Source organism: Sphaerodactylus townsendi, linkage group LG08, assembly GCF_021028975.2.
Source record: "Sphaerodactylus townsendi isolate TG3544 linkage group LG08, MPM_Stown_v2.3, whole genome shotgun sequence".
NCBI lineage: Eukaryota > Metazoa > Chordata > Lepidosauria > Squamata > Sphaerodactylidae > Sphaerodactylus > Sphaerodactylus townsendi.
Window position 1 is genome coordinate 72,857,882 of NC_059432.1, and position 13,063 is coordinate 72,870,944.

At 38.1% G+C, this 13,063-nt stretch overlaps 1 protein-coding gene across 2 annotated transcripts in view; it reads right to left on the minus strand.

Moving 5' to 3' along the window:
• Nucleotides 1-735: 735 nt before the first annotated feature.
• The window catches only part of SEPTIN2 (septin 2), a 28,001-nt gene continuing 15,673 nt past the window's right edge, over nt 736-13,063 (minus strand). The window contains exons 7-13 of one of the 2 annotated variants that reach the window (XM_048505872.1): nt 12,876-12,993; nt 11,420-11,521; nt 10,072-10,217; nt 7,531-7,614; nt 6,303-6,360; nt 4,765-4,874; nt 736-3,619 (exon numbers count right to left, since the gene is read on the minus strand). In XM_048505872.1, the coding sequence (XP_048361829.1) occupies nt 4,773-4,874; nt 6,303-6,360; nt 7,531-7,614; nt 10,072-10,217; nt 11,420-11,521; nt 12,876-12,993 (610 nt within the window). In that variant the 3' untranslated portion in view covers nt 736-3,619; nt 4,765-4,772. Of the gene's footprint in view, nt 3,620-4,764; nt 4,875-6,302; nt 6,364-7,530; nt 7,615-10,071; nt 10,218-11,419; nt 11,522-12,875; nt 12,994-13,063 lie in introns of both variants that reach the window. The other variant, XM_048505871.1, reaches the window with a different exon arrangement.

Genomic DNA, 13,063 nt, shown 5'->3' on the forward strand with positions numbered 1-13,063 from the left:
TCCTTAAATTGTTCCAGATGTTGTTAGGGGACTTAACTACAGCAGGTCCCACTCACATGAGCTTTGTTCTAATCACAGTACTTTGGATCCAACTGATCTTGTGTCCCAACCCAGTCATTGGTCACTAGTCACCTTATACAATAGGAGGCAGCACACAGATCTCAACTGAAAGACAGATTCATACAGGAGTAACTCATCAGGTCCCATGGTCCCAGATGGATCACAAAAATACAAATGAATAATTGGCCACAGGAAATAGTAAAAAAATTATAAGGCTTGCTTTGCATGCACTGACCAACTGAAAGACAAAGTAGCAATTTTCTGTTTGAGTCTTAAGCAGCATAAACAACACTAAGGCAGCAAGATCTTTGGAAAATCATCAGTTTTATCATTGGCACCTGAAAACTTGGTTTCTCTCTTCAACGACCTAACATAGTTGAAAGAGCTGGGGGACAGAGTTCCCTGGCAAGTGATGTATGTCAGCATCTTCCAAATGCAAATGTTTCTTGGAATCTTAGCAGCCTTGATAAATATGCTAGCATTTTAGATAAGGCTGTTTTTCTAGAAACAGAGAGCTAATATAAATGTTCTAAATTAATTTACACCCAGTTTGTTATAGCCTACGTTGTCAAGAGGATTGTTGCAGAAGACATCTTTAAAGTGGATTCACAATTTAAAATATATTTCCTATAGGCATCTGTGAATAGTTAATTTGCACAAAAAAACAAGCAGACAAACATTAAACTGTTTTTATTAATAGTCTTGGCTAATGTCAGAGTACAGAAAAACAAAAATGTGTTAATATTTATACAAAAATTAGCCCTTTGAATTATTCAAATATAAAAAAAGTATAAGTGTTTAACATATTCCTAAAAGTTATAACTGCGGTGGTACTTCTATTAAAGTGTTTTGAAAAAGTTTTATAGATGCATGACAATCCTAAAAAAGATCAGATAACTTTTTAAAGCCAACTATCAGGCATTAAAGAGGATGCCCTAGATAGACAGGAGGATGATCTAGAATAATTTCTGTATGTTCTTTCAAATTTATTATGATAAAAAGAGATATAAGCAAGTTAAAGAATGAAGCCAGGCACAGAGTTGGTAAGTCCCATGTAACCCAAATTTCACTTGGTTGAAAATGTTCAGCAAATGAAAAACTGGATAAAATCCTAAAAATGCAATTTGTAACAGGTTAGTAACTAATTAAAAGTAACAGCTTTGATAGTTATATGCTATCAAAGTATGCCAAGACACTTCAGAATACAACTCCACAAGGGTGAACCAGGTGACATAATGAAGAGTTCCTGCAATGCAGCAAAACAAAACGGCATACAGGCAGACACATGTAATTCCAAGCACTCCAAAGATGTAACAGTTACAATAAAACAAGATATATTGTGTACAGGATAGTACCAGTATTTGGCACACATGAAATGTTCACATTTTTATAATACACGTAAAGTATTATTTCAGTGCTGTATTATTTCTTATAGCAATAATAATATGTAAATTCAGAGAGGGTTGGATCCAAGCTTTATGGAACAGGTTTGTACAAAAGCTCTTCACTATTTTTTTCTCTTGGCAGTTTGGCCTCTGCTTCTCCCTCTCCCCCTCACGTCTGAAGGTCAGAGGAATGCCAGGAATAGCATGAGATGTGGCACGGGGGAATGCTTCAACAAGAAAAAATCAGCAGTAATCTCCTCTTACATGAGCTTTCCCTTTGCTCATGTAATGGGTGCTCAGGGCAGGGGAGGATTTCTGCCAACTCCCTCTCTTCATGCAGTAAGTAGCTACAAGATTGCTTCTGGAATTGAAGCATTCCACAAAGCAAACAAAAGATTTTAGCTTTTACTTTTGTGGAGGGAAGAAGGTTGCAAAGAAAAAATGCTAAAGCTTTCTGGTCCATGTATGTGAGCAAATTTGTTTGTTGAAAGATTTAAATACAACCAAGCTTTAGTGTTTCTACTTAAAAATTGTTAACCCCCATACTGTACATAACCACATTTTCATGATTTTTGTGTATTTTGAAAGAATTAATTATTCTTTCAAAACAAGGATACTAAAATATATTTTGGTTCTTTTTTTGCAAATCATGGTCAGTTCCAGCAGTTCTAGATACAGATCTAGGAACAACAATGATGTAGGTTACAATTAAAGTTATAGGACTACATGCAAAATTAGGCTGTATTGAAAAAGTAAACGTAGTGAGAGAAGTTGGTGTCAGGATTACATAACATCAATTCTCAGCCTTTTGGCACAGATAACAGGGCAGCAAAGAAAGGTGAAGATTCAGAAAAAGAAGACACTGTAAACAATTTTCCTCTCTTGCTGCTCTATTGTATACCACAACATTTTAATTTAACACAACAGCCATTTAAAAAACAAACACCCAAACTGTTGTTCCAACTACAGAAACCCAAGAAAACTGAGTCTGGCTTAATGGGCAAACAATTATTGTAATCTTTGGAGGTTTTATCCTATTTTTAAAATATGGGGAAATGAATTTAAAAGTTTTTTATAGCACATAATATAGACATGTACAATTATATGTATGTACAGTTTTTAAATGAAGTAAAAAAGTTCAAATAGAAACTTTCTCTGCTGTCCTGCAAGAATGGAAATTACTGCTGCTTGCTGAAACGGACACATCTTCAGTTCATTCTGTATGACTATTAATTTGGGTTTTGAATGCCAGTAGGCTAGAGAGTTGATTTTTCTTTTCTTTTTTCCCCCTGAAACATCTCTTTTGGTCAAAATACAGCATAGGGACATGAAATATGCCACATCAACAGAAACAATAAAGTTTGTCCATGAAGGTGTAATAGAATGCCTTGAATAATTAATACTGATTTTCCTTTTTAAACCTACAAAAGAACATGCTTTGTGGTTATCTGACAAAATAAAAATCTTAAAAAGGCAGAGCACCTCAGAGTGTTACAGAGGCACACAGTGCTATATGTTACTAGATCTAAGAAAAAATGGCACCGAGCAATTCCCTATTGTGCCACTTGCCCTGTTCGACAGCCTATGTGCAAAAATCTCCACCCCCAAGACCACCCCAATATTCAAACTTGCTTCATAGTTTTTCTAGCAAAATTTCTTAGCACTGATGTTATGTGGACCAATAATAGCTTTCACTACCTGAGAGACTAATTTAAAATAGGGCTTGTTTTGACTTTTGTATTAAGCCATATCAAATGTCAGGACAGGCTATGCAGGAAGTCCAAACCATACTATTTTGGACTTTGGAATTGTGGTCAAAGTCAGTTGATTTTTCAGTGCAAACAAACAAATAAAGCGAAAAACAAACACAACTATTGATAGTGGTAATAATCCATGCCATTAGGTGAATATTAGATTACTTTAGAAAAAAATCTGAATATATACCATTGTAATAAAAACAGCTCAGTAAAAGATTAGTGAGTAAAACTGTCACATTACAGTACAGAATTAAAATCCTGACCAAATCTAAATTGTTTATTAAGTAGGCATTAAGAAATGACCACTATATATACGCACATCAAGTGCAAATGGGAGCTCCTCACTGCAGAGTAACAGGCATTTGTCTCCACAGAACACATCACTTCATCTCAAGAGACTCCGATTAATGAAGGTATCTGCCAAAATAAACAGAACATGTATAATAATAATATTTATTTATATTCCACTCTCCCCTAAACACTCTTTCCTGAATAAGTGAAATAGTTGCATCATCTTGTACACAATGAGCCTCACTATCATTTGGCATCTCCCTGTGCAGGTTAAATACTTTTGTCTTTGACAGGGTAGCATCAAAGCAAAGTAGCCATATGATTCCCCTGAAGGAGTTTCAATTACCCGATACACACAAATTCTTATCTAGGAGATTCCTCCCCATCACTCACTTTGTACCTGCGGGGTGAATGAATGGTTTTAACAAACAAGGTCTGCTGGTGTCCAGCAAGTGAGCTTTAATTTCATTGACAGAAAAAACCCTAGAAAAACACACACTCACAAATCAAAACCCTCCTGTTTCCAATTGCTTCAGAAGCATCTGAGCTACTTCTTCATCTTTCAAGTCAATTTTGTTTCTCAGCCAGAAGCAAAAATTTGCCTCTTGGTCTGCAAGATGGACTGGTATGAGGATTCTGAATACCCTCTCCCTCCCCTGGACTGTGGGCAAAGTTTCCTTCAGATTATTCTTTGTGATCTCTCTCTCTCTCTGTCTCTCTCTCTCATAACCCAAGTCTCAAGTGCTTAGATGTAGCTCCTGCTTTAGTAATGTTTCAGTACACTGATTCAGAATGCAACTCTTGACCGTTAAATCTGTGTTTTCCTTTTCTCTACAACCCTCCATATCTGTGTCAGCACTTTAAAACAGAGCAGTCAAGATAGTTGGAAACACAACAGTCTAAACACAACTGGTACAAAATGGTGGTGAATCTCAATGAAGTGTCTCTCCAGGCCTTTCCCATCTGGAGAAGGAGTTATGGGGCAACAAAGTCTGGGAACTGGTGAACCACCACTGCAAAATTTGTAGAGTTGAGTAAGAATGATCTAGTTATTGGGACAAATGGTAAATCTAATTTTAAATAAAAGCAATTTCATTAAACCCTTTTAGGATATCATGCACTTGTGTAGTGAGCATGGATACAAACACCACAATTTATTCAGAAGTCAAAATTGACATAAAACAAGTCCTCCATTTGCAATACTGCTTAACTTGCATAGCAATATTTCTACACACACTAGTTTTCTAGAAGGTTAGCAAAAATAAACTTACCAAAGCATTTAGACTTTGTGCCCATGGTGTGTACCACTGTCGCCTTCACCTTGTCTATGCATTTGCATCTGTGCCTGCATTCTTGCAATCATCTCTTGCATGCGACGGAGCTATGAAAATAAAAACCCCACTTACTCCTCCTTTCTTTTGAAAGCACAGCTCTGCTATTAAATTACAGATTAATCGTGGCTAACACAGTTACTATGGACAGATAACATAGCTTTCTTTTCTCCCCATTCCCTATCACTCTAATATACCAGGATCAAAATAGTCTCTCGAAAATAAAGATTAAAGTATATTTCCTCAATGTAGCCTTCTGATACACATTCTGTTTAATCAACAAGGCCTCACATTGTAATCAAAATCATGTTTACCCAGAAGCAAGTCCCAGCGAGATCAATAGAACTTGTTCACTATATTTACAGAATTTCAGCCTTGGTTCATAAAACATAATGATTAAAAGATCGCAGCTATAATTACAAGTACTATTGCATTTAGTAAAAAAGCAAGTTGGGCAAAACACAATTCAGCCTTGGAGTGCTAAGATGAAAATACAAGACAGATTATTAAATATGTATTCAGTGAATCTTAAGAACGAGCATGTTCTCCATTTGTAGACTTCGGAAAATAAATTGCCATCAAGACACAGCTGACTTATGGTGACCCTACAGGATTTTCAAGGCAAGAGAGGTGCAGAGGTGGTTTGGCATTGCTTGCCTCCACATCACAACCCTAGTGTATTACTTGGTTTCCCATCCAAACGCTAGCCAGGGCGACCCTACTTAGCTTCTGAAATCTGATGAGATCAGGCTAGCCTGGGCCTATCCAGGTGAAGGTGACTTCTGATATACTGACCTAGAATTATCTTAGTAAGACCAATGAACAGCAATACATACCTTCATAATAAATGCTAGTTGCGCAAAAGGGAGGGGGGACAGAGGAACTTGGGGCATTATCATTTGGCTGTTAGAAAGTAGAAAGTGATCTCATTTGGACAAAAGAGCTTGAAGTCTATAATCAGACATTGCTGCCCTCTTAGCTAATTAGTTTCAATTCTGATGCTTAAAACTCAACTTATTTCTAAAGCAGAAGCAGCCAAGCCACAGCATAGCATTCAACAAGCTTCCCTATAAAAAACACTTTCAAGCCCTCTTTTGTTTGCTCCATTTTAGAAACTGCGGTGCAAACCTAAACAGAATTACACCTGTCTAAACCTTTGGATATAAGAAAGGGGTAATTCTTTTAAGGTCTGCACTCTGAAAAGGATAAGACGGCAAGCTTTAAGGTTATTTGGGTTATTGGCAAAAATAAGCCCCAAATCTATGGTGCTTACCAACTTTGGTGTTGAAATGGGACAAAGGAACGCTGCTACCACTAGCCTATTTAATGTGGGTAGGTTAGGTATCCAGGAAAGCTTACAGGTCTTAGATCCAAGCAAAGAATGACTGTGTTTCTATTTAAGAATATTATGAAACAAAAAAGTGGCATCAATTACTGAGACTGTTAATGAAGTATAAGCTGAAAAACAATATCCTTACTTCGGCTTCCTTTTCCAACAAGATTTGGTCTTTGTTCACTTCCTCATCTTCTACCTTCCTGCTTTAAGTGGAGAAAATGGAAAAAGTATAATATACTTTGTATAATTTGTATAATATACAAATGCCTTTTAAACTCTTAGAGTCAACTGTGCCCCATAGGACAAATAAAAAATATAGATGAGAAAGATGCAAAGGGATAAGATATATGTTCCTACAGAAAAATAAAAAAAATGTATCCCCTCAAATGTTAGAGGAAAATAGGAGTGGGATTTTGGGTTCCTGTAGCAACTGAAAAAACATTTGACAAAGGAAGGAGGCCTGTGATCAGGCAAGAGGAGGAGGGAAAAAAAGATTAAACGATTTTTTGTAAGGACAGCGGAACCCTCCCATGCCTACCCAACTAATGTACAAACAGAGTTCCCCCTTTCAGAGGAAGAAATTTATAAAGTTGCTGCTGATCAGTCACTTAATCTTCTAGACCCGTGGTGGCGAACCTATGGCACTCCAGATGTTCATGGACTACAATTCCCATCAGCCCCTGCCAGCATGGCCAATTGGTCATGCTGGCTGGGGCTGATGGGAATTGTAGTTCATGAACATCTAGAAACTGCAGATTGGTTACCAGGATTCAGTAGCTTAGTCCTAGAAACTCAAATGGGAGGACTGGCACCAAGAAAGTAGAATGCTAATACAATCATCATAGTTACTTTTGGCATAACAAGGAACTGGCTTTCATGATATTTGCCAGTGCAAGGGAATTCACCATAGAGATGCCACTCCAAGTCCAAAGAAAAAAGCAACCTATAAAGAGATTATGAATGAATATCAGACATGCAGGTTTTGTGTGATACTGGCTTTTGTATCAGCAGCTAGGAATTTTTTCAAGGCCTCCTCCTCCTCTCCTATTCAGCTAGGCCAGGGGTAGGGAACCTGCGGCTCTCCAGATGTTCAGGAACTACAATTCCCATCAGCCCCTACCAGCATGGCCAATTGGCCATGCTGACAGAGGCTGATGGGAATTGCAGTTCCTGAACATCTGGAGAGCCGCAGGTTCCCTACCCCTGAGCTAGGCTATTTTAAGAACAACATCTGAAAAGCTAACAAAATGAGGAATATGTATATGGTCATCCAGCATCAACATGTATACTACATAATCAGGTCAACAGATGCAAAGGGAAAGGGTCAGATTAGCTAAACAGAATGATAGCGCCAAACATCAGGTACCAACCTGCCACCTTTCTTAAGTCTTTCAGAACGAAAGTTTTCATAGTGAAGGTCTTGAGTTACTTCCTGGAGATCTTGCATGTGGGTACTGGAATAACATAGCAACATCACATATTCATTATTCGAGGAATAATGTCATTATGCCCAAATACCAGATAACATATGTCATTCCCCTTCCAGACTTTTGCTAGCTTGTCAAATCACCATATTACTTCTACAAGGTTATTTCCCCTAGTAATTCAGTTATAACTGCATTTAATACTTTTAGCCGTGACAGGCAGCCATGTGTAGAAAGTCTATGAACATACACTGGATCAAGTGTTCCTATTTTGCTCATTTCATCACACTCTCTCTCTCTCTCAAAAAAAGAAGACAACAAAAGGGAATGAAGAACAAGCATGGAGGCTCAGATTTGATCCCTTGTAGAAACAGAAAATGGCAAACTTAGAAGAATAACAGAACTGTGCTGAGCATTAAAGTATTTTCCCTGATCTCTAGAAATACTGGTTCACATATACTTTGTGCTGGCAACTACATTCAGCAAACTCAGGATTATATTCTGTACATCCATTTTATAAACTGGCATCCATAGATACCCCTGCATTCATTTAATGTTTTCCACTACTGTTTGAACGGGCTACATCACACAGAAAAGTATCAAGAATATCCAGACAAGACTAAAAATGCCTCAAATGGATAAAAATAGTTTCCAGGACTTGGTGTGTGACACATCAGTAAGGCACATAGCTACCGTATGTACTCGCGTATAAGTCGACCCCCTAGGGCAGTTACATCAGGGTCCCCTCATATTGAGGGGTCCTGCCATCCCCCCCCATGGGGGTAGGTTTTAAATTGGGGTCGGACGCCTTTTATTATGTATTATGGTTTTTTGCTGTTTTATGAGTTTTAAGCTATTTTATGGGATGGAGCCTACGTGTTTATATTTGTACGACCGCTCCTGTTGATGTTGTAGTAGATATGTTTGTTCACCACTGATAGCCCTTCGGGAGATGGAGGCGGATTATACAGAAAATAAATAAATAATAATAATAATAAATAATATAAGTCGAGGCACCTAATTTTACCACAAAAACTAGGAGAAACTTTTATTGACTTCATTATAAGTCGAGGGTGGGAAATGCAGCAGCTGCTGGTAAATTTCAAAAATAAAAATAGATGCCAATAAAATTACATCAATTGAGGCATCAGTAGGTTAAATGTTTTTGAATATTTATTTCAAGAAGAGAAAACAGTAAACTGGCTTCTGTAAGTTGTGGAAAAAGAGGGTCAACAAGGAACAATATGGTATCAACAATAACTTTTAAAAGTACAAAACCTTAGCTCAACCAGCAAACCAAGCTAAAACACAAGAGTTAAAATCCCTCCAAAACTGGATTCCTCATCATCATCTGTATGTCCAAAATGTAAACCCAACTTAGATTTTAAAGAGGGATATTATCAGAGAATGGAAAAATCTACTATTAGCTTCCATTATAAACAATGGGGGGATGGGGCATCCCCTTTGGGGAAGTCAATAACTTTGGGATCCCCTGACCCAAACTCTCTCCTGCCCAAACCTTGGCTGGTATCATAAAGAGGCTCTCTCCTGATGAGATTCCAGCCAGGAGTTTGGTGAAGTTATTCAGAAGAGGGTCCAAAGTTATGGACCCTCAAAAGGGTAGCCCCATCTACTAATAGCTCCCATTGAAAACAATGGGGAATGGGGCACCTCATTTGGGGGTCCATAACTTTGGACCCCCTGAACCAAACTTTACCAAACCTGGTATCATAAAGAGATTCTCCTGATGAGACCAGCCAGGTTTAGTGAAGTTTGGTTCTAGGAAAAAGGAAGTCAAAGTTATGGAACCCCTCAAAAGTGGGTAGCAACCCATCTACCTAATCAGCTCCCATTGAAAACAATGGGGAATGGGGAGCACACCTCATTTTGGGGAGTCCATAACTCTGGACCCCTGAACCAAACTTTACCAAACTTGGCTGGTATCATCCAGGAGTGTCTTCTGAGGGGTACCCTGAAATCTTTGGTTGCTGCTAGCATAAAAAACTGCGCCCCCCCAAGCTACAGCCCAGGCAAAAGTAAAAAAACACACATACAAAAAAATTTTAATGACCCGCATATAAGTCGAGGGGAGCCTTTTCAGCATTAAAAATGTGCTGAAAAATTCGACTTATACATGAGTATATACGGTAATCACTTTCTATTCACAAATGTTTTCAGGACACCATACTTTACTTTCATATCTATTTACTCCATTCTCTCCTTGTTGTCAGCCCTACAAAATCATTGCAAATAAGCTGTAAACTGAAAAGCTAATTTGGGAAGCAAAAGCAAGCTAAGTAAATTTATAAAATTCTAACATTCTTAAGTAGAGAAAGTATTTTGTATAATGAATTAGTTAATACTGTTTAACAGATGAACACATTTTGTGTTTTGAGATCTAAGGGAATGTAGAGAAAGAGTGGGACTATTTGTTTTCTCTACGAAGATGGCATGAATAAGTTATTGAGGTAAGGGCAATATGCTTACATTAGCATGGTTCTTAATTTTAAGAAGTCGTTGTGCTCTGGGTTCTCCACTTCAACAACTCCCCATGGATACAGACGACCTCTGACTTTTTTACCTTTAGCTTCAATAAGCTGATTGGATCCCACTACACAAAATGGAATGCTGGCCTGAAATTGAGGATTTAAAGAAGTTATGAAAACATTGTACCTTTCTGAAGTAGAATGATGCTCTGTACTATTCATCACCATTCTAAATATTTACAAAAGAAACTTAACTTTTTAGAGATGTGAACTTAGGAAAATGACCTTAAACCATAAAATGACATTAAAGAATAATGGCAGAACACCAATTTAAGATATTTAATTTAAGCTACAAAGAAACACCTGGAAACTGTCTGGTAAAATGACATTTCATTTCATTTCAACCTTTAATGGCACATAAATTATTACCATATTTCCATTTAAAAAACTTTTAAAACATTTAAATACGGGTGTTTAAAATGCTTTCCCAAAAATGACTACATAAAGTATCAAGTCCTTTAAAAAAACCAAGTGCTATTTTTCAGCAAAACTCTTAAAATGGCTTATAATAAATTTAACATTTGTTAAATTTAACATTTGTGTAAAACATTGCCTCCTCACCCTCAAGGAAGCGAAAAACTGAACAGGATGCAAGGATGTAAAACATCAGTCCAATTGACTCAATTTCAAAAATGGACAGAATTAAAAGTGCACAGAATTAAGAACAAAGCTATTATCATATGTAAAGCAAAAGGAGGGTACCATAATGAAAAGGCTGTCTGGGGAATCCAGCTGGTACGCCAGAGTATATCAGGAAATAGTCTGATAACTGTGAGCATCCTAGGTTATTAAGGGATTTAATGATAATTATCCACTCTTTGAGTTGGGTTCCATGCTGGAGCCCCTCCTCAGTCTCCTCCTGCCTCCTCCTGCAGTCTTTCCTTTCCCTACTGCTGTCCCGTCACTTGCTAATTCATCTCCTTCTCTTCTGTTCCCCACTGCCACGCTCACTTGCACGGCCTCCCTTGCTGCCTGCCTTAACCACTGAGCAGCCAGTCTCCCCCACAAAGTCTCCCCAGTTCAACTGGCACTACTTCCTTAAGAGTCATGGCGACTACTCTCCATCTCAGTGAGGTTATTTACAACTTCCACCATCCACTAGACCTGCTTCTCCTCCTCTATTATCATCTGCTAGGAAGGATTAATGGTCAATAAACCTCACCTGTCCACATTCTCAGATGGCAAAAAATGGAGTGAATCCATAAAACTGGAAGTGGGGGCCTTGGAGCCTACCAACAAATCATGCAATGATCTCCATAAATGATAGTAACTCTATAAACAGTTTTTACCTTCAGAAGTCTCGTCTGTTCTTTAAAGTCCTCGTCTTCATCAGACTCAGCATCTGGCAAATGATAAATCTTGATGCTATGTTCTTCAATTTCATCCAGAATCTGAAAGAAAATAGATGGGAATATTGATCTGGATTCCAAATGGATGCACATGCAATGAGGTTTCCTAGCCCCATTACGCTCTGCATTCTGTTGTATCCAGGGGAAGTCTAAGTGATTTTGGGGCTCCATGCACTAAGGACGGGACCCAGGAATCATTGGGAAGAGGTTGCACAGGCCCCTGCCAAGAAGGAAAGAATAACTAGATGTTCAGGCCCTTCTCCCCATGCTGCACGAGCAACTTTAAGGTTTGGTGGACTAGACACCTTCTCCATACAGGTCCCTTCCCAAGACACTTCGTATCTAAAGCCACATCTACTTGAGTCCCCTAAAATATGCCCCCTCAATTGGACTAGGATTTGAATATTTTTATTTATGTTATTTATAGTCCACCTTTTCCACTGAGTTTCAAGGTGGGTTGCCCAGCATAGGTCAGATACAACCAGCATAGCAGGACATTCCCATAAGCAATGCAATAGAATTTTATTGCAGAAATCTGAAAAAGGAGCTGAAACAAAGCATAAGCATTAACATAACATGTTACAAAATCCAGAAACAGTCTGGAAGCTGGAGCTGGTGCAGCATGTGCCAGCTAGGCTTTAACCAGTACATCTGGCTAGTACATCATGCTGGTCTTAAAGAACTGCATTGGCTTCCGATTCGCTGCTAGGCCCAATTCAAGGTGTTTATGTTGACGTACAAAGCCCTAAATGGCTTTGGCCATGCCTACCTCAAGGAGTGCTTGCACCTGTTATGTACCTGTCCAGGCACTGAGATCACAGGGGGAAGCACTCTTGGTGGTACCGTCCACCTGCTGAGGTGCAGGGGCATGCAGAAGGGCTTTCTCTAAGATTGTCCCAGGCTCTGGAATAGTCTCGCTGTAGAGATTTGTCATGCAACAGTATGGGTGCATGCCCAGCTGCTGGTCTGAGGGGTGGGATTGAAGATTATTTTAATGTGATTTTTATTGTTATTTTTATTGTAATATTTTACTTTTGTTTGTTGTGGTTTTAATTGTTTTTAACCTTTGTAAACTGCCTAGAAATGCTAGTATAAGGCAGAATAGAAATATTATTCATAAATATATATATGGCCATTCTGTTTAAGGCAAGAAACAAGAAGGCAAGGTGAAGGTGTGCAGTAAACTATATTTCACACCAGATTCTTAAATTCCTACATCCACTGAATTTTTCATAAATTAGTATTATTTTATTTATTGATTTATTTATTGATTTTTTAAACTTAATATACCGCCCTATCCCCGAAGGGCTCAGTTTACTTCAATTGTCTCTCTTTTACTGTCCTAAACTTAAACAAAAATGCCTCAAATACTTCCATAGCTTTATGAAACACTCACCCTTTTCTTCAGTCTTTCCCGCTCCTTCAGGGTAAGAGTATCAGCTTTTGCAATTACAGGCACAATATTCACTTTGTTGTGTATGGCTTTCATGAACTCAACATCCAAAGGCTTGAGACTACAAAATAAATGTTAAATCATTACAGTATCAATCTCCTCCCAATTCCTTCAACAAACTAAACAGACAA